This window comes from Nannospalax galili, unplaced genomic scaffold (assembly GCF_000622305.1).
Source record: "Nannospalax galili isolate Female #2095 unplaced genomic scaffold, S.galili_v1.0 scaffold127, whole genome shotgun sequence".
In the NCBI taxonomy this organism is placed as follows: Eukaryota; Metazoa; Chordata; class Mammalia; order Rodentia; family Spalacidae; genus Nannospalax; species Nannospalax galili.
This window is the reverse complement of record NW_008360326.1, coordinates 2,200,995-2,222,232: the sequence shown is the minus strand read 5'-3', so window position 1 is coordinate 2,222,232 and position 21,238 is coordinate 2,200,995. Positions and strand designations below refer to the sequence as shown.

The following is a 21,238-nucleotide window of genomic DNA, read 5'->3' as shown; positions in this document are numbered from 1 at the left end:
GCACAGGCCATGGAGGAACACTGCTTACTGGCTTGCTCCCCTGGCCCCTGCTCAGCCTGCTTTCTTATACAACACAGGCCCACCTGCCGAGGGGTGGCACCACCCACAGTGGGATGGCACCACCCACATCACTCAACAATCAAAAAGGTGCCCCACAGACATGGCCACAGGCCAGTCCAATAAAAGCAATTCCCCAATTGAGGCTCCTTCAACCCAGGTGTGTCAAGTTGACACTAAAGCTATCCAGCAGAGTAAAGAAACACAACAGTTCCATTTTTGTCTGGGCAACCTATGCTGTGTTTACCCACATGTGCTGATAATGCTGCCTTATAACCCCAACAAGCACATATCTGCCAGTAAAGATAAATGCTATGTGGGGGTTGGAGAGATGGCTCAGCAGTGAAGAGCACTGGCTGCTGTTGCAAAGGACTCAGGTTCGATTCCCAGCACTCACATGGGGTGGCTAACAACTATCTGTAACTCCAGACACCCTCTGATACCCTCTTCTGACCTGAGGGTAACTGGATGACACAGGTGCACTTATATACATGCAGACAATACGCTCATACACATAAAATAAAAAATAATAAGATATATATTTTTTAAAAAGATAAATGCTGTATAAAGCATTATAACAAAACACTGCAGCTCTTAATTCAGAGTTTAAACCAGTTAGACTAATTACCTTCTCTTGAATGTCAAGTGAGTGGCATATCACTTACCCTCCTCAAAGCTGGTGATCTTCTGTCTCACTAGAGCACGGAAGTTCTCAACAGGATTCACACTTCCAACCTAGAACAGACCCACAGATAATAAGCCTATAGGTTACTTTTCTTTTTGGAAACACTCATGTCTTAGTTTTATTCCAATTGTGATAAAACATTCTGACAAAAACAATTTGTGGGAGAAAGGGTTTATTTTACTCACAGTTCCAGTCCATCATAGCTGGGACGTCACAGCAGTAGGAACTTGATCATATCACATCCAGAATCAGGAAAAGAGAGCAATGAATGTGTGCATGCTAGTATTCAGCTGGCTTTCTCAACCTTTTCAGAATCCCCTTCCTAGGGCATGGTCTACCCACCATGGGCAGGTCTTCCTACATCAATTAATGTAATCAAGACAATTCCCCACAGACATGCCCAGACATGCCCAGACACACCCTGATCTAGACAGTTCCTCACTGAGACTCCTCCCAGGTGATTCTAGATTATGTCAAGTTGACAGTTAAAACTAACCACCACACCCCAAGCAATACAAGATGGCTTCATGTAGTGTGTCCTTAAAGACAAAGAGGACTCTCTATCATTTTGATTTCCAGGGCTCTATTAAAAGTTAGAAGATTCATTGGGGCTGGAGAGATGGCTCAGCAGTTAAGAGCACTGGCTGTTCTTGCAGAAGACCCATGTTTGAATCTCACATGACAGCTAACAACCATCTGTAACTCCAGCTCCAGGGATCTGACGCCCTCTTCTGTCCTCCATGAGCACTGCACAACATGGGTACACTTACACACATGCAGGTATAACACTCATACACATAAAATAATTTTTTTTTTTAATTTTAACTTAGAAGATCCAGGAGTGGGCAGGATTGCTTAGTGGGTAAAGACATTCTCCTCTGAGCCCTGAGTTCAATCCTGAGTCCAATCCCCAGAATGACATGGTGGAGGAAAGAACCAGCTCATGTTAGTTAGCCTATGATTTCCTTATGTACACTATGGCACACACATGTGCATCAACCACATATACAATAAGTCAATAAAATATGAAAAAAAAAAAAAAAGCTAAACAATCCAAGCAGTTACATGGTTACTACGTTCACTTGGCTTGCTTTCTGCAAGCTGACTCCTCCAGAGAGGTTAGAAGTATTACGATCCAGGCCACTAGCCATCCTAGCCTAGAGGTTTTATGGGGCATAGACCTCCTGTAACACATACTGATACCCAATTAGGAAAGGGAGGATATTGTAGTATAAAGTCTCACTAAATAACTTTCCCTACTACAATGACACGAGAAAAAATAGCTTAATGTTTAAGTCACTTAAACTGCCTTTTTAGGAGGCCTTCTTCTGGTTATTTGGCACTGAAGTTTTGGTAGAACACACAAATATACCCATATTTAACGTATCTTTAAAAAAGTAAAAGCAAGACAGGCGTGGTGGTGCACACCTTTAATCCCAACACTTGGGAGACAGAGGCAGGTGAGATCAAGGCCAGCCTGCTGGAGCTACATGAAGACCTTGTCTCAAAACAAACAAAATAAAAGCAGATCATACGTATTTACTGCAGTGTCAGGTGTAAAATTTCATGCATGCAACTCTCCACCACACCGTGCAATACTTTTGGATCATGCTGCTATCTTTGATCTGCTGGTCCCAACCCTAAAGATCTATTAGCACTCAGCTCTGAGGAGAGTAAAGCAAGAGGCTGGTAAACTAAGAATAAAATGTACTTTTTCTACTTTGCTTTGGAATAGTGAGCAAAACAGGTCTCCCAACATAAGATCATGCCTTTTTCTCTATACTAGGAAAGATCTCAATGAAGTTCAAATCACTTTTCAGAAACCTGATTTTTCTGAAAGCATTTCTATTTGAGATGGGCACGAGGGCAGGTCTAACACTATCTTTCCTAGTATAATGTGCTAAATCTGTTGATTCAAAATAATGCCGCTTAAAAGAGGGTAATATGTTTAAATTCTAAAAATCTTCTCATTAAATGAAGCTCTCAGTATCAAAAGGTATTTGATTTGGGAAATCCTAAACTTGCCAATACTGTTCTGAAGTTTTATATTAGGAAAAAAAGTGGAAAAGGTATACTAACTTAAATTTTATGCATTTGGGGAGTAAGAGCCATATCATTAACCCCATTTAATCCTGTCATCTTGAGTAAATGGAAAGTTGCAAAATGACCAACAAGAAAATCTATAAAACAAAAAGTGTTCCACATTCTACATGTTAGAGCTCTGTTTACGACAAATCATACAGATAATTCTACAGATAATTCATCGATAATTATTTCCAGAAAGAAAGGAAGAAGCTTGGTTTGAGCCTTTATGTTCACATAGAGAGGAACAGAGAAAGTGCTCAGTTAGCAGTCTCATCAAACTTGATACGGTCTGCTCCAAGTCCTAACTTTCCCATAGGGGGAAAGTGCACTGGAAAAGCTCCACTTACCTTGGTGACATTCCCTTCAGCCAGGCTGGAGACACTAAAGTGACCTTCTTCTCCCCCAGTCTTGCATTTTTTAGCAATGGATGCCCCTTCATCACTAGAAAAGAAACAGGTATTTTTCCACTTACAAAAGAACAAAGCAAAACAAAAATACAAAACCTAGGCTATTTTCTGTGAGAATACAAAGTTATTCTCCAAGTATCCAAAACAAAGAGCCACAGTACTCAGGCCTTCTATAGAAAGAGCTGGCCTCCCTCTTTCAGCCTTGGTGCCCTGGCAGCCTGTGGAACAGCTCTGGCTTTGTTTCACATCAGTACAGAAATCATTAACAGCAGGATCAGGAAGTACATGCAAAGGATGAAATGGCAAGCACAGGTAACAAGAGTTTGACATTTAACTAAGAAATCTATCTCTCCTTCAGACAGTATTTCCTAATCCCTATCTCAGAACTGATAGCCATGAGCTTATCATGTTCAGAAAAGAACCTTGTGTGTGATTACCTACCTTCTTTGTATTAGTATCTTTAAGACCCCTATAAACTTCTAGTTGAAGCTGTCAAAACTGGGACTGGAGGGATGGCTTAGTGGTTTAAGAGCACTGTTTTTGCAGAGGACCCAGGTTTGGTTCTCAGAACTCACATGGTAACTAACAACCATCCATAACTCCAGTTCCAAGGAATCTGATGCCTTCTTCTGACCACTTATGGGCATTGTGCAACACAGATACACTTACATACATGCAGGCAAAACACATGAATAAAAGTACAAACAAACAAAAGACCCTGTCAAGTCAGGTGTGGTGGCTCATGCTTTTAATGCCAGCACAAGGGAGGCAGAGGTAGGAGGATCTTTGTGAGTTCAAGGCCAGGCTGGTCTACATAATGAGTTCCAGACCAGCTGGGGCTACAGGGAAGACCCTGTCACAAAAAAAAAAAAAAAAAAAACTGTCAAAACTTACCAATCATTAATTAAATATGCAAGAACTTTAAAAAATATATCTTAAACTACTTTTTAAAAAATCAAATACCTTTTGGGCTAGAAAAATGGCTCAGCAGTTAAGAGTACATGCTGCTCTTGAAGAGGACCTGGGTTCAGTTCCCAACACACACATGGTGGCTCACAACCATCCAGTTCCAGGGGATCTGATACCTTCCGGCCTCTATGGGCACCAGGCACAATGAGGTACACATACACACATTTGAGCAAACACTCATGTATTAGTCACTTTTCTGTTGCTGTGATAGAAACACTGACCACAGCAATTTATAGAATGAAGAGTTTATTTGAGCTTATTGAGCTTATGCTTCCAGAGGGATTAAAGTCCACCATGATGGGGAGGCATGGCTGGCAGAGGTGGACAGAGCACATCCTCAAGCAGGCACAGGAAACAGAGAGTAACTGGAAATCTGGCAAGGCTTAAGAACTCTCTAAGTCCATCCCCAGTGACATGCTTCCTCCAGGATAGCCACACCTTCTAAAACCTCCCAAAACAGTGCCTTCATCTGGGGACAAAATGCCCAAATACTTGGAGCCTATGGGGGACATTTTCATTCAAACCATCATAACTCATATACATAAAATAAGAAGTAAATTTAAAAAAGAAACACCAGGACTGGAGCGATGGCTCAGTAGTTAAAAGTACTGGCTGTTCTTGCGGAAGACCCAGGTTCAATTCCTACCACTCACATGGCAACTAACAACGGTCCCTAACTCCAGTTCCAAGGGAATCTCACCCCCTCTTCTGACCTCCACAGACATTGCACAACATGGATGCACTTACATACATACAGGCAGTACACTCATACACATAAAATACAAATAATAAATAAAATATTTTTTTAAAAAAGAAACATCTTGCTAGGCATGGTGACGCATGCCTTTAATCCCAGCACTTGGGAGGCAGAGGCAGGCAGATCTTTGTGAGTTTTAGGCCAGCCTGGTTTACATAGTGAGTTCCAGGACAGCTGGAGCTACAGGGAGACCCTGACTCAAAAAGACACAAAAAAAAAAAAAAAAAAAAAAAAAAAAAAAAGAAACATCTTTTAATTTAATTTGCTTTTCTATAAAACCAATTCTGTTTTGGGCACTATGCTAACAAAGTCCAACAGCACCCATGTGCTAAAGGAAAAATGACTCCAAGAAAGACCATCAAAGCATCTTGCCTCAAGCACTGGCTATACCAACCTGTCTTAAAGTCAAAAGGAAGTCAATTGCAAAAAAAAGAAGAAAATTCAGTCCAAAGGCTCTGTTCATCATCTCCCTCACAATGCAGAACATAAATATATGAAGAATTTTCTTCCAGAGAAACAATCAGTATAGGACAAAGGAGCCATCAAGAGACAACTGAATGATAAGAATGGAGAGATGGCTCAGAAGTTAAGAGCACTGGCTGCTCTTACAAAGGACCCAGGTTCAGTTCTTAGCACCCAGATGGCAGCTCACAACCATCTGTAAATCCAGTTCTAAGGGACCTGACGCCCTCTTCTGGCCTCCACGAGCAATGTACAACACAGACACACCTACATAAATGCAGACAAAATACTTAGACACATAACAATAAAACTAATTTTTTTTAAAAAAAGAAATTACTGAAGGAAATTAGTAACTAAGAAGTTTGTAACTACAATCTAGTTAGGATTGGGGAGATGGCTCAGTCAGTAAAGTGTTTGCCTAAAGACCTAAGTTAAATCCCCAGAGTCGATGTAAAAAAAGCCAAGTACAGTAGTATGCTGTAGTCAGGAGGCAGAGACATGTGGATCCCTGGCACCAGCTAGCAGCCTGCCTAGCCTACTTGGTGAATTCTAGATGAGGGAGAAATCCTGTGTCAAGGAAAAAAAGTGAACAGTGCCTGAAGAATGACATCCTAGGTTGTGCTATGGCATTTATACACACACACGCCTGTTCACCCACACAGGTATGTAAATACACACACAAACCAAACATGCATGCACATGTACACACATATACACACATAAAAGAACCCATTTTAATTGAAAAATTAAGACTAAACTTGTCATATATGATAAGATACTTTAAAAGTAAAAGCATCACTAAATGGACTCTGTGCACTACACATATATATGTATGCATACGCAACAATAATAAGAAATTGAGAGGGAGTAGGAGACATTGGAGGAGTTGGAGGGGGACTGGGAGGGGTGGAAATAATGCAAAGACAATACTCATGTATGAAATTTTCAAAAATTAAAAATTAAAAAAAATTTTTAAGTTAACACTGGAATGGTTAACTGGAATTAATTAACATATGTATTACCACGGTCACATATACATGAATTCAACATTTTATTACCTGAAACTTTCTATTGACTGGCATTTTCTCTTTGAGAAGTAGAGAAGTGAGAAGATAGAAGGACAGGGACCAGGAAACATAAGTGTAAAAATCATCCAGAGTGCTTCCTTTGTAAGTAGAGAACAAAAACACACAAAGCCTTGATGGTAGAGATGGAAGAAAAATGCACAAAATGAAGCCTAGCAATCCAACAGTCTGTGAAAACAAAAAAGTCACAGCCACGCACATCAGAAAGTGCCAGTTCCTCACAGCAGACGCTACCAACACTCCTGAAGATCTGGGGGCAAAGGCCTGGATTCTAGTCTCAGAGTTCGTGGGTCTGTTTGGAGTTTTATTCTTTATTATTGTGTGTCTCCGTGTGTTTCTGTATGTGTGAGTGCAGGTACACACATGCCACAGCATGCATATGGAGTTAGAGGGCAGCTTGAAGAAGTCTATTTTCTCTCTCTCTGCCATGGGTTCTGTGGATCCACCTCAGGTCATCAGGCTTGCACAGCAAGTGCTTTAATCTGCTGAGCCAAGCTCACCAGCCCCTGTTCCAGTTTTGTCACCAACTTGCCCTGAAATCTTACATCTTCATGAACATGTTCACTGGGATTTAATTTTTGGACATCTCGAGTTTAGAGTTTACTAAGTTACCATCATGGCCAAATTGGGAAGGGCAATGACGTCATGTCCAAAGACACTAAGCAGTAGAAGGTAGAAATTATACATGAAGGCACAGTAGACACGCAAACATTCATAGTGCTGCATCTGGATGATGGGACCACAAGTAGTTTGTTCTTTTTTTCATTTTCTTTCAGAAATATGTACAAACCTTGTAATTAGTTAGCCCAACACATACTGAATATTTATGATGTGTCAGCCACTAAGCTAAATTCTAAACCCTAGGTATACAAACATGAATACACAATCAGCACTTAGAAGTTCAAATAAACAAGATAAATACGTCGACAGACAAACTATTGTGATAAGCAGCAGATCGCAACTGGCAAATAGTTGTACTGGGCTGCAGTGCAAGAGTTCAGGATGGAAAGTACTAAAAGATGGAAGTCCTGAAAAATACATCGATGTACGGATGGGCTGAGGGTGCAATTCATTGATTGAACACGTGTTTGGCATGCGTGAACTCCTGGGATTCAAGCCCCAACAGCAAAGGGAAGGTGAGAAGAGAAGACAGTTTCCCTGAGGCAGCTGATTACACATGGATATGCCTTTCTGCTGATCAGGGCTTCTCATGTGTGTATCAGGCTGATGACCTTATGTAGTAAGTAATGAGCGGTCACTGAGCGCAATAGTTTTTAATACGCAGGCCAAGGATGGCATTAAGGAGTCAAGGAATCAGAACTCAGACCGGATTCAAGGTGCGGTGTGTAAAGGTATTTTTCTGGGAAGAGGGGTTCATAGTTTTTATGCCGATCGAGTTGAGAAACAGACAGACAAAGAGACACAGAGATTAAAGAATTTTAAGAAGCAGTGATGTAATCCGATTCTTTAAATTTAAAAAAGAAGGGTATTCTGAGCCTGGTGTAATGATGCACACTTTTAATCCTAGCACTTGGGAGGTGGAGGCAGGTAGATCTCTGAGAGTTCAAAGCCAGCTTGGTCTACATAGAGAATTCCAGGCCAGCAGGGGTTACACAGTGAGACCCTGTCTCAAAATAATAACAATCAATCAATCAATAAATAAACAATAAATAACTCTGGTTAGCTAGCAGCCCCTAGGTAGCTCCAGAAAAGGGGATTCTAGAGATCACTAACAAGACTAAGGCAGGATTGGAGTTGAGAGTTTCAGCTCCACCCACTCTGGAAGAGAGGGGAAGAAAGGTTAAGCTGATCACCAATGGCCACTGATTTACTCCATCTTGGCTAGATAATGAAGTTTCCATAATAACTCAAAGGGCAGGGTTCAGACGGCTTCTGAATAGCTGAACACCTGAAGGCTCCTGAAGTGCACTGGAGAGAAGACATGGACGCTTTGAGACCCTTTCTACATACCTTGCTCTGTATATCTCTTCCTCTGTATCCTTCACAATATCTCTTTAATAAGCCAGTATATGTTTAAAAAAAAAGAGAGAGAGAGAGAGACAGACAGAGACAGAGAGAACAAGCAGGCACACAAAACCTGCTCAGGTAGTAAAATGTATTGGAGAAGAATGAGACTGGAAAGAGGAAATCAGTTACAAGGTTATCTCAGTAAAGCAGACTAAAATGAAGAGAACTTTTATAAAAGCAATGCTGGTGTGAAACAGCTATTAAGAGCTAAAGTGCTAGTCACTAAGCTAAGCACGTTTAAATTATCTCAAACTTTGCAACAACCCTCAGAGTTAGCTATTGCCATTATCTTCTAAAGATGACCAAACAAAGGCTCATCAAATGCAGGGATTTGTTTTGCTTAACACAGAGCAACTTGCCAATTTCAAATACTAGTAAGAGAAATGCATGGGTTTACATCCAAATCTACCTGACTCCAAAATCAATGCCATTAGCCACTATACTAACCTGAAGTGAAAGGGGTGGGTTTGAGATAAATTTATACAACATGATAAACAGATTAGACATGGAAAGTTAAAGAAAGGGATGACTCCCAGGAAATCAAATGTCATTCACTGAAGTAACAGCATGAAGAGGCGTTTAGAAGAAGCATGCTAGGAAAAAGACTATGAACTTATTCTGCATAACTGAACTTGAGATAACTACAGACACCAACTATTAGACACGATGAAAATTTGGGCTTCGGACAGATATTCAGTGGTTTCTGAAGCCCTGTGTATGAAATTAGCAAAGGTTGTGAGACCTGCATTGCTAAGGCAAAATGGCATGGCTAACTGTGTAAGCTCTGGATTTAGACCACTCACATGTAAATGCTTACTCCAACACTCACCACTAGATCTCGAGCAAGTTTGCTCCTTTTCTTTAATCCCCAGCCTTCTCAGCTGTAAGACAGCACAAACAAAACCACCTACTTCATAGGCAGGCACAGAGGATCTAAACAGGTAATGCCAGTAAGGCGTTCAGTATCATGCTGTATCCAGTCAATGTGAGCTGCTCTGAGGATAAGTCCTATAGACAAGGGACTACACATCAACACGTAAGGCTGGTGCAGAGAGAGGAGAACCCCAGAGGAATCTGTCAATCTGTCAACAAGTTGCCAAAGATTAGGAAGAAAAATCTGGAGAAGTTGAAGTTAAGCAAGATACACAAGTTTCAAGAGGAAAAAAATAAGTGACACTGTCAAATGCTACAAAGAGAAAGGTCACTAATGAAAAGAACTGCAAAGCCGAGAGAATTTAGCAGTTCTATCTCTTGAAAGACCATTTTCAGAGAAGCAGTTACGGTGGAAGAGAATAAGCTGAGAGCAGCAGCCATGTAGACTGTTCTTCAATGAGCCTAGCTTGGAAAGGAAAGACAGGATTAGAGTAGTCATAGCAACAAGCAGCAACAGGAAGGAAGAACCTGGGCATTTTAGATGAAAAGAAATGTTGATGTGAGGAGGATGAGGAGGGATGAGAGGGAAGAGAGGGAGGAGAGAGACAAAATATACAGAGGAAAGAAGACACTATTAGCGACTACGGTAACAGATTAGTCAGCTGATGGGAGTTCAGACCCCAGGTGAAGGAACAGTGAAGGGATGAAGGATGAAGTGCCCTATGTCCACTGGGACAGGAAAGGCATATAAAATAGACATGTTCTTAAATAAGATGGGCTAGAAAGCTGAGTTCCCACCCACAGCCTCTACTCTCTCTGTGAAACCATCACTATATCATTATGTTATTACTGCTAATGTGCTAAGGACATGGTAAAAAAAATTGTTTACTGATAAACACTATATTCTATGACATGCTACACACTATATTGGGTTCTAGGTAAACCACATATATTATTCAACTAATCCTTATGACAACCTTATAAGACAGATATTTCTGCCACCCCTAAGAAACAGAAGACAAGCTATTGACACCTATGGTCCCACAGAGCAAGAGAACTAACTCACACTGGCAGACTCTGAGTCTTAAATATTAAGTAGACTGTCTACTGACAGTAAATGGGGCGTCATCTTAGGCAACTTGAAAAGAACAGAAAACCTTAGACTACCTACCTGCAGAGTATCAAAAATAAATCAAAGTCTTAATAAATAAAATATTTTTTAAATAAATAAATCAAAGTCGGGCATGGTGGTACATGCTTTTAATCCCAGCACTCAGGAGGCAGAAGCAGACAGATCTCTGAGGTCAAGGCTAATCTGGTCTATATAAAGAGTTCCAGGCCAGCTGGGGCTACAGGGAGACCACATGCATTAGTTAACACAACTGGGACCTCAGATGTTCCAGTTCTCATGTCATTCCATGACCAGAGATAATACTTCCATCACAAGGACATATGTTAACATTAAGAAAAGCAGTGCATTCAGATGACAGAGGCAACATGTAGTCTACTGTGGGACTAGACTTAGTGGCAAATAGAGCTCTTTCCCATTTGAAGTGAAGAAATTACCACCACTGACACTAGTTATTCAACAGGTCTAAGATGAATGACAGTTTCTCAGATGAGCAACGTTTTCATAATGCTGCTATATCAATGAGTTTTAACTATTACCTACCCTCCCAATAGCTCAATGTTCTTTCTTTAGTACTTAGGATTTTGTTACTACACTATCTCCTGAGATAAGATTGTTTACAATTTTTTATTGGCGGGGGGGGGGGGCTACAGCGTGCATGTGGAGGTCAGAGGACAACTTTGTCAAGTGGTTTTTCTCGACAACCACCTTCTGAAATTCCGGAGATGGATCTCAGGTTGCCAGACTTTTGAGGCAAAAGCCTTTACCTGCCGAACCACCTTGCCTGCCCAGACAGTTTTAGAGGCAGAAATTCTCATAAAAGGAAAATTATTTAACCAAAATCATATCAAGTAAGTAACACCACTGGTTTGAAAAGTAATGATTCCCAGTTTGAGACTACTTGTAAATTCTAGCCCTTATTTCTACTAGAAATGAACAAACTGGGTTCAGGGACGACTACACACACACACACACACACACACACAGCTCAGTGTTGGCAATCCTTTCTCCCCTGCTTAGTGTAACCTCTAAGGCCAAATGGAACTTTTCATAAAGGTGGAGAATGTCTTAGTTTGTTCTTCATGGCTGTGACAAAATACTCTGACCAATACCAACTTGGGGAGGAAAGGGTTTATTCAGCTTATATCTCCCAGGTCACAGTTCATCAGGGAGCCCAAGGTAGGAACTCGGGGGTAGGAACCTGGAGGCAGGAGCTGGAGCACAGGCCAAGGAGGAACGCTGCTTACTGGCTTGCTCCCCTGGCCCTGCTCAGCCTGCTTTCTTTTGCAAAACAAGCCCACCTGCTCAGGGGGGGCACCCCCCACAGGGGGCTGGGGCCACCTACATCACTCATCAAGAAGATGCCCCTCAGACATGGCCACAGGCCAGTCCAATAGAGGCAATTCCCCAACTGAGGCTCCCTCAACCCAAGTGTGTCAAGTTGACACTAAAGCTATCCAGCACAGAGAGTTTTAAGGGCCATACAAAAGAGATCAAATCATCCTTGAATATAGAGGGTACTGAGTATTTGCTAAATCCATTGTTTCTGCAGTTCTTAAAAATTAAGGCTTCTGAGAAGAAAGGGCCGAGAACAGAGTGTGGGTAGGTACGTATAAGTCAGATAATTTCCAGGCCTCAGGCAGATCACTTGCTGTGTCACACACAGTCCCAGGAGCAGAGAACAAGAAGCCAAGCACCCCCAAACTTCCAGAGGAATGAGTGATAAGACTATAGCTGAAGGTGTAATCACAGCAGGGATCAAATCACAGCACAGCAGCCTTCTGAGTCTCTGTGCTGTGTTTTTTAACCAGCTAATTTACATTTTAATCAAAGGAAGAGGAGAAAATGGCCCATTTCTTTCCCAAAACACCAGAAGGTAATCAAGATCATGAACTAGAACTGTAATACCAAAAGAGAATAGCCCTGTGGTTGCATTGAAAGGAGAGCAAGGCATCTTGGGAAGAAAAGGCCTCAGACTCCTATTGACCTGCCCTGATCCAGAGGCACAGGTAGAGACAAAGAGGATTTTTAGAAACAGGCTTCCTGTGTGTAGAAGAAAGCAGGATAGACTAAAAGGAGTCGTAAATCTCTCCAGGGTGACAGGAGAACATGTGACAGAATCTATAGAAATATATATATATATAGAAATATATATGTATATATATTTGATTGTAGCAAAGCTTGGAGTGTTAATCTCTGGAAAGCTGTGAAAAATGTAAAGCTTTCTCTTCAATGTGGATAGTAATGCACTAATCAATGACTTATAGGAGCCAAGAAAAGACTCTGGAACTTATTTAACACTTCTCCACTGGAGTATTTATAGAATAATAAGCCTTACTTTGCTAATGAAGAGACAGTTGTGGAAAGGTAAATCAAAGAGAAAAGAAAAAAAAAAAAAAAGGAAAAAAAAATCATGATCTAAAGCCAAATCTCAAAATGTAGCATAAGAAATTAAGAAATTAATAGCCTATTCTGGCTTACCAAAAACAGTCACCAGCAGCCAGGTGACTGAAGCCTGATCATACAATTAATGTTATATAGTCGAATGATTCTTCAGAATCAAGAACAATTTCTTCAGGTTTACTTTTGTTTTATTTGTATGGAAATGAATACAGATTCTGAGCAGAATGTGAAGAGGAAAAGAACTTATTAGTCACTTATAAGCTTGGCTGAAGGATCACGTGAAAAGCATTTGCAATCCTTATTGAAAATGCCCCCACACGGCATCCCAAGCATGCCAGCCACATACTAACATGGCAACACTTTTCAGTTCCTCACTTTTCCTTCAAAAATCTCAATGCCTACCGGGCATTTGGCCCATGCATTTGGTCCCAACACTCAGGATGCAGAGGCTGGCAGATCTCTGAGTTCAAGGCCAGCCTGGTCTACATAGTGAGTTCCAGGCCAGATTGGGCTACAGGGAGACCCTGTCTCGAAAAGATCAAAAAAAAAAAACCCTCAAAAAATCTTAACGCCTAACCTTCCCAACAAAGAAACTTCCTGACTTTCGGGCTGCTCTTCTTGCCCGAAGCTCCTTACTTTAGCAAGGAAAAACCTGGGGTTGCAGAGATGGTTTCATAGGTAAAGGCACTCACTGCCAACCTGAGTTCAAGTCCTGGGGACCTACATGATAGAAGGAGAGAGCAGACTCCTTAAAGTTGTTCCCTGACCTCCACACGTGCTCTGTGGCACAGGCATGTGCACATACACAAAAATAAATAAAAAGGTAATAAAATTTGTAAACGAAAGGGGAAAATTGAGGCTTGAGTATTCAATCATGGTGCTTTGCTTTTCAATGTATAATTCACCAAATATTTGATTGCTGATGCAAAGGTCAACAATCCAGAGGGCAGTTCTAAATCCCAAGGAAACAATGAAGATAAAATATGACTATAACAGACAGTTATGAGAAGTCAGTATTTCCACGCAGCAGTAAAAATCTTCTTCATCTCCCTTAGTATTCCACAAACCCCTGGGCAACACCATAATCCCAATAATTCTAGCCTGCCCCAACAAGACTGCCACAAATCTTAAATGCAACCACATCAAGTACTTACTTGTCTTGGAAAATGTCCTGAGCAGTTACTTGATCCTTTCTCTTGATGGACTCAGTCAGAGGGAAAAGGGTCTTTATTTTAGAGAGAGGAACCTGACATTTTGCTGTCACCTCAGTGGGAGGATCCAGCATACTCAAAATGTGCTGCTGAATTGGGGGCAGACGCTCCTTGGGATGTAAGGCTCTGTGCAGGAGACACTGTAGGGGAAGGTATAAAGATTTTTAAATGTTGATAATGACATCATATACGCTTTGTTTTCTACTCAGCAATCTTCCGACTTTACTTTAGAAGGGTTATCAGACTCATACCAAGTAGAAGAGACAAGTGGGCTGGCTCCTGTTAAGACACAGATCACATCTAAAACTAGCTATAAAAACAGACCCAGTCCTGAGGCCAGCATCTTTCCTGGGTAAGTTTGACCACATCCACTGCGCCTTGGCTCCCATAACCTCATTCACCTTCCCAGCTCCCCCCATCCTGTCTCTCCTCCTAGCTTGGGTACTGGCCCATTTCTTCAATTGGCACCTCAGACCTCTGGGGTACCCTCTTGGCCCAGACTCCCCACGCTTCCTGATCCTTTGCACCCAGACCAATCCAGGTCCTTGGTCTAGTCCCCTGGAGCCCTGAAGGCCTATTCCCTCCATGACCTCGCCTCTGCATACCTCCCTCCAACCCCAATACCACTATTGCCTGCTCCTGGCCCAGTCACTTTCTAACTGGTTTTGGCTTCTGCTTTCAATATTTTCCTGTAGCTAGGGAAGTCATCTGAAAATGAGCTGTTATGGTTTACATCTTATGGTTTACAAGCTTATGTTTTGAATGCTTATTCCCCCAGTTGATCAGTGATATTTTGGAAGACTATGGAACTTTCAGGAGTTGGAGTATGGTGAAACTAGGTCACTAGGGGCAGGCCTTTGAAGATTACTTAATCCCTGCTTCCAGCATGCTACTTCCTGGCCCACTACAATGTGAACAGCTATCCTCTGTCACAAGCTCCCACCACCATGAAGTGAGCTATTCTACATACTTTCCAAGTCATGAAACTCCTGAAACTGTGAGCCATAATAAGTCTTCCCTCTTTTGTTTCTGCCAGTATTTACTGTTACAGAAACACAAGAATAACTAATACAAGTTCCTTGCCATATCCCAGGAAGCCCTGCATGACACAGCCCCTGCCTGATTCCCTGGTTCTGACACTGTCATCTGCAACCTCATTTACAGCCCAGTAAAACTGGGCTCTTCAAGGTTCACTCATGCCAAGCTCATTCCTGCCTTAGGGTCCTGAGCTAATATTTCCTCTGCCTCTTCGGCTTCCTCCTTGTTCTTGGCAGAGTTGGCCCTTTCCTATCATTCTGGTCTTTGCTCAAATATCTCCTCAAAGAGGCTTTCCTTGACAATGCATAGGAAGCAAACCCTCCACTTCCAAGCTACTAACTAGTCAGTCTATCATCTCCTTTGTATTTTAAAGCATTTATCATTTAAAACAATCATTTAGCTTAATTGTTTATTATCTAGCCCCCCCCAATAAAAAAGAAATCTTGTCTTGCTTACTGTTGAGTTCTAAGCACAGAAAATTATACCTGGCATACAATAAGCATCTAGTAGATACTGACTATGGGTATAAAGTGGTCTTTCCCAGAGCTCTCACTGTTGACAGAGATGCACCAAGATTGGGGCTAGAATCAAGGGCAAGGCAGACTGTCCACTGCTCATGTGATACATTACATTTATTGATTTGCATATGTCGAACCATTCCTGCATCTCTGGGGTAAAGACAACTTGGTGGTGAATAATCTTTTAGCAACTTTTATTTATTTATTTTGATTATTTTATGGGTATGAGTCTTTTGCCTACATGTACGTAAGTACACCCATGTCAGCAATGCCCACAGAGGCCAGAAAAGGGCATTGGATTCCCTGGAACTACAGTTATGGATGGAGGCAAAGGCAGGTGGATCTCAGTGAGTTCAAGGTCAGCCTGGTCTACATAGTGAGTTCCAGACCAGCTGAGGCTACAGGGAGACCTGTCTCAAAAAGATCCCCCCCAAAAAGAAGAATCTGCATTTATGTTCATCAAGTAGACTGGTCTATAATTTTCCTTTTTACTTGTATCTTTATCTGGTTTTAGTATCAGGTTAATACTGGCTTTGTAAAGAGTTAGGTAGTATTCCCTCCTTTCCTATTTTATGGGAAGGGTTTGAGAAGCATTGGTGTTCTTCTTTAAAGATTTTATGGAATTAAACAGTTTCTCCATCTGGGCCTAGACTTTTTTGGGGGGTTGAGAAATTTATTATTTTTATTATTGTTGTTTCAATACCAATGTTTGCTATAGATCTTTTAAAATTATTTATCTCAGGGTTAGAGAGACGGCTCAGTGGTTAAGAGCTGCAGAAGACCAGGGTTTAAATCCCAGCACCCACATGTCAGCTAACAATAGTTCTAATTCCAGTTCCAGGGGATCCAACACCTTCTTCAGTCTTCCTTGGGCACTGTACAACATAGGTGCACTTACATACATGCAGGCAATATACTCATGCACATAAAATTAAAATAAATAAATTTTTAAATTAAAAAAAATAAAAATATTTATTTCATTTTGTTTTAATTTTGGTTGGTCATATTTGTGGTAGTCCAGATTATTCAGGAAGTTGAGGTCGGAAGATCACTTGAGCTCAAGTTCCAGGCCATCCTGGAGTGAGGAACACAGTGAGGGGGGAGAGACCAAGAAAGGAAGGGAGGATGAAAGGAAGGGAGGAAGGGAGGGAGAGAGGGAGGGAGGGAGGGAGGGAGGGAGGGAGGAAAGAAAAAGAAGAGAGGGTGAGGTGGAGGTGGAGACAAAATCCCAGCACAGATGTGGGGAAGCAGGTAAGGAGCCTCAACCCTACCTGAGGAAGTATTGGTGACCAATGGCTGCAGGGAGGGACAGTCAGTCTCATTTAAATGTGAAACTCTTGGTAGGTTGGCCCCAGTGGAAGAACATACATCAAAGGGTAATTGGGGAACCAAACCTGACTCTATGGAGGGAGAGATGATAGATGATTGATTGATTGATTGATTGATTGATTGATTGATTGATTGATAGATAGATAGATATGATAGATGATAGATAGATAGATAGATAGATAGATAGATAGATAGATAGATAGATAGATAGATAGATAGATAGATAGATAGATAGATAGATAGATAGATAGATAGATAGATAGATAGATAGATAGATAGATAGATAGATAGATAGATAGATAGATAGATAGATAGATAGATAGATAGATAGATAGATAGATAGATAGATAGATAGATAGATAGATAGATAGATAGATAGATAGATAGATAGATAGATAGATAGATAGATAGATAGATAGATAGATAGATAGATAGATAGATAGATAGATAGATAGATAGATAGATAGATAGATAGATAGATAGATAGATAGATAGATAGATAGATAGATGATAGAAAGATGATAGATAGACAATAGACAGACAGATAATATAGTCGGGGGAGTAAGGGGATGCAGATACTGAGGGGATCCAAATATGATCAAAATATATTTTAAGAAATTTGCAAAAATTCAATAAAAAAAGAAGGAAAGAAGGATGGATGGATTCAGTTTATGCATGTGCTGGTAAAGATACATAATCTGTATTTATTCTTCATACAGACAAGCCATTAAAGCTCCCTACAAAAGAAAGCAGTTGTTTATAATATAAAAATCAGTTATCAGTGCTCACAGCTTTGAAAGATAAAAAATGCCTGTGTTTGTGGCTTATATCTACTCATTATTCCAACAAAGATTAATGAACATACACAGAGCCCACTCCAGACAAATCTGCCAAGTTGTAGGCGTTTCCTCTGGAAAGCTTCCCATTACTCTGCTCTTCCCTCACTGATAGCACAGCCTCAGGTCTTCAAGTCCACTTGTAAAACCACCAAAGGATTTACTTTTTAAACAGTAATTTATACTTCATTACACTTAGAGCACTAAAGTATTCACTGAGGCAAGTCTTCACAAATTAAACTTCATGCTTCTAATTTTAGAACGAAAGATTTTTTTCAATACTTAAAGGCATACCAAGCAAAACTCAAATTAAAAAATGAAAACAGGCCAGGTGTGGTGGCGCATGTCTTTAATCTCAGCACTTGGGAGGGAGAGGCAGGCAGATCTCTGTGAGTTCAAGGCCAGCCTGGTCTACATAGTGAGTTTCAGGCCAGCTGGGGCGACAGGGAGACCCTGTCTCAAAAGACCAAAAAAAAAAAAAAAAACAACAATAACAAAAAACAATGACAAAAGACGCAGTTCCCTTGAGCCATAACAGGCTCAAAGATGGGCTTGAATTGGTTAAGAACGTCTTGTGGAGTGACTCAGAAGAGACAACTTGTGGCCTTTCACAGTTCACTTGCCCACTCAGCTAAGAGCGACCTCTGACAGTCTTCAGTTTTGTTGGGGTCAGAGAAGCCTGTGTCCTGCTTTCATCATCTTAACCCAGGACTAGAATATTCTTTCCCGTCAATACTGGCTTGTCTCTCTCCTGCCTTGGCAAAAATCAGCTTTCTTATCAGCTCCCCCAATTTCCCTTAGTCAATCTCCACCTCTAAGTTATTCTAAGTTAGTCTAAGATTCCCAAACACATATTCTCTACTCTCCTATATTTTAGTTATTCTAAGTCATTTCAGAGTAAAAGGGTCTGACCTCTATCCTACCTTTAATTATGAAACTTTTGACAAATGTGCATTGGAACAACTCTTTCCCTATTAGTGGTAAATATCTCTGCTATTTTGATACTTCATTAGAAGATTAAAAACTTCACATAAAATACAAAAGAGCATAAAAAAGAATCCATTTTTATTAAGCCCCATGGTATGATCTAAACCAGACTTCCAGTGGTGTGCATTCGTGGGGTGGGGGACTCCAACTTTCCTTCTTTCTAAAAGCTTAGAATATTTTTCTCTTTTCAAGTAAGTAGAAAAAACTTCTATTCTTCCATTAAACAGCAAATGAGGCCCTCAAAGGATAAAACATCTTTTGGGACCACAACTCTTCACTTAGCTTCCTTTCATTAAAAAGAAATAAAACATTAAAAAGAAAAATAAAACTTTTCTTACATGGAATAATCTCTGAAATTCAGGATTTGGGATTTTGGTGGTTGGAAACAAGTCTTCGAAGGTATCTTCTTCCTCATCTTTCTTTACCAGGCTCATAGAATCAATCAGATCATCAATGGCACTCAACTGTGCCTCTTAAAACAGAAAAGAAAAAAGAAAAAAATTATTTCTATTATCTAATCATTCTCCATTAAAACAAAAAGTTTTGCATTTATAAATATAGCAATACTGGCAGGTTATACACTACTTGCTGCCAAAAAATATTCTCTAGTTATGCAGGTACTTAATCTGAATCTTGGTCTTCTTGTCTGTGAAAAGAGCTATTAAGAGTAATTGCCCTCTTGGGTCTTTTCCAGTTCCAGCACTCAGTGAACCTTAACAATGGATTATCATATCAAAAGCAAGAGTATGTTCCAGAAAATACACCTCAGCCAAAAACAACAACAAAACCCTAACTTTTCTATGACAATATGAACAAAATATTTAGTATTTAATGAGATAATATGTTCTTTGAAAAATAGTAATTAGGGAGCTGGAGCAGTGACTCAGCAGTTAAGAGCACTGGTTGCTCTTGGAGAAGACCTGGGATTGGTTCCCAGCACCCACATAGAGGTTAACAACTGCCTGTAACTCCAGTTCTACGCAATCTGACACCCTCTTCTGACCTCCACAAGCATTGCACAACATGTGTGCACTTACACACATGTAGGCAATACACTCATACACATAAAAATAATAAATACTTTTTAAAAATAGTAATTAGCTAAAAGACTTGGGTTTGGTTCCCAGGACCCACACGGCAGCTAACAACTGTCTGTAACTCCAGTTCCAGGGCATCTGATGCTCTCTTCTACATGTAGAGAAAACACTTATACACATAAAATATAATGGATTAATTTTTTTTTAAAGGAAAGCTTCCTAATGAACTGCAAACTTTCTAAAGACTTCATATAACTTTCACCATGTCCAGCACTTTTATAGGAAGATTCTTGGAGCAGAATGAGCTAACTTCACACTCTGTCAGTGTCAGCTTTTTCCCTTTTGCAAAACCATGACACTAAGCACACTACATATACCTGAGTACATGCCATTCAAACTCTCAAGTTCCTTGATGGTGGAAACATGACAGCCTTTCTTTTCATGTTCACTTAATACCTAACAAGTGCCCTTCCACAAAAGTCTATCAAGTCAATACAAATGGCACAACCCAAAGCTACACAGATGAAAAGCAACTCTTACCCAGAATACTTCTAACTCTACCACCATGTGTTTCACCCTGCTGATTCACCGCAGCTCTCACGGCTGTCCAGCTTAAGCACTGCTTTTAGAGGCAATCAATCAGCAAAGGGTAGAAGAGTAAGCAGTTTCTGAACAGAGCCTTATGCTTCTATGCTTTACTTTTCCAGATGCCCTTTGTACAACTACCTCAAAATGAAAGCACATATAGATATTTATAATGAGACACTGCTTGCCTAACTCTCCGAGCCTTCTATGGACAGTTTCAAGCAATGTCACAGCCATTACCATCCTAAGTGATTAGTGTAGGGTTCAGGTGGCAATAGTCAGGAGTGGGTACCTGCAGAAGCACTGCTGTAACTACCAGCTAAAAGCATGCCAGATCACCCTGGTATTACAAATGCCTACATAATTATCACCTTGGGAAATCTGCCAGCAGCTTTAAAGATACATTTTCTACTTAGGAACATGTAAATAGAAATATGTTAAGTCTCAGAAAATAGGCCAACTAATCCAAATATGCTCAACTTTTAGACTCTAGCTAGTTTATGTTTATAAGATAATTCTCAACACATTTGGAATGAGGACAGGGAGTATAGCTAAATGGTTAGACTACTTGCCTAACATGCATGAGACCCTGTGCTCAATCCCCAGAACTGCACTAATTAATTCGTTAATTTGGGAATAATCAAGAGGTAGAGACAGACAATAGAACAGTAACGTCTCTTGTATTCAGGTCCATGTGTGCCTCCACTGTGACAGAGATGGATTTATCTCTAGAAGGAAGGATACTCTCCCTAGAAAC

At 40.6% G+C, this 21,238-nt stretch overlaps 1 protein-coding gene across 1 annotated transcript in view; it reads right to left on the bottom strand.

The window, feature by feature from the left end:
- Positions 1-21,238, bottom strand: part of Xrcc5 (X-ray repair cross complementing 5) — a 106,010-nt gene that overhangs the window by 53,535 nt on the left and 31,237 nt on the right. The window contains exons 13-16 of the mRNA XM_008825682.2: positions 19,198-19,331; positions 14,095-14,291; positions 3,175-3,268; positions 723-792 (exon numbers count right to left, since the gene is read on the bottom strand). Coding sequence (XP_008823904.1) covers positions 723-792; positions 3,175-3,268; positions 14,095-14,291; positions 19,198-19,331 — 495 coding nt within the window. The remainder of the gene's footprint in view (positions 1-722; positions 793-3,174; positions 3,269-14,094; positions 14,292-19,197; positions 19,332-21,238) is intronic.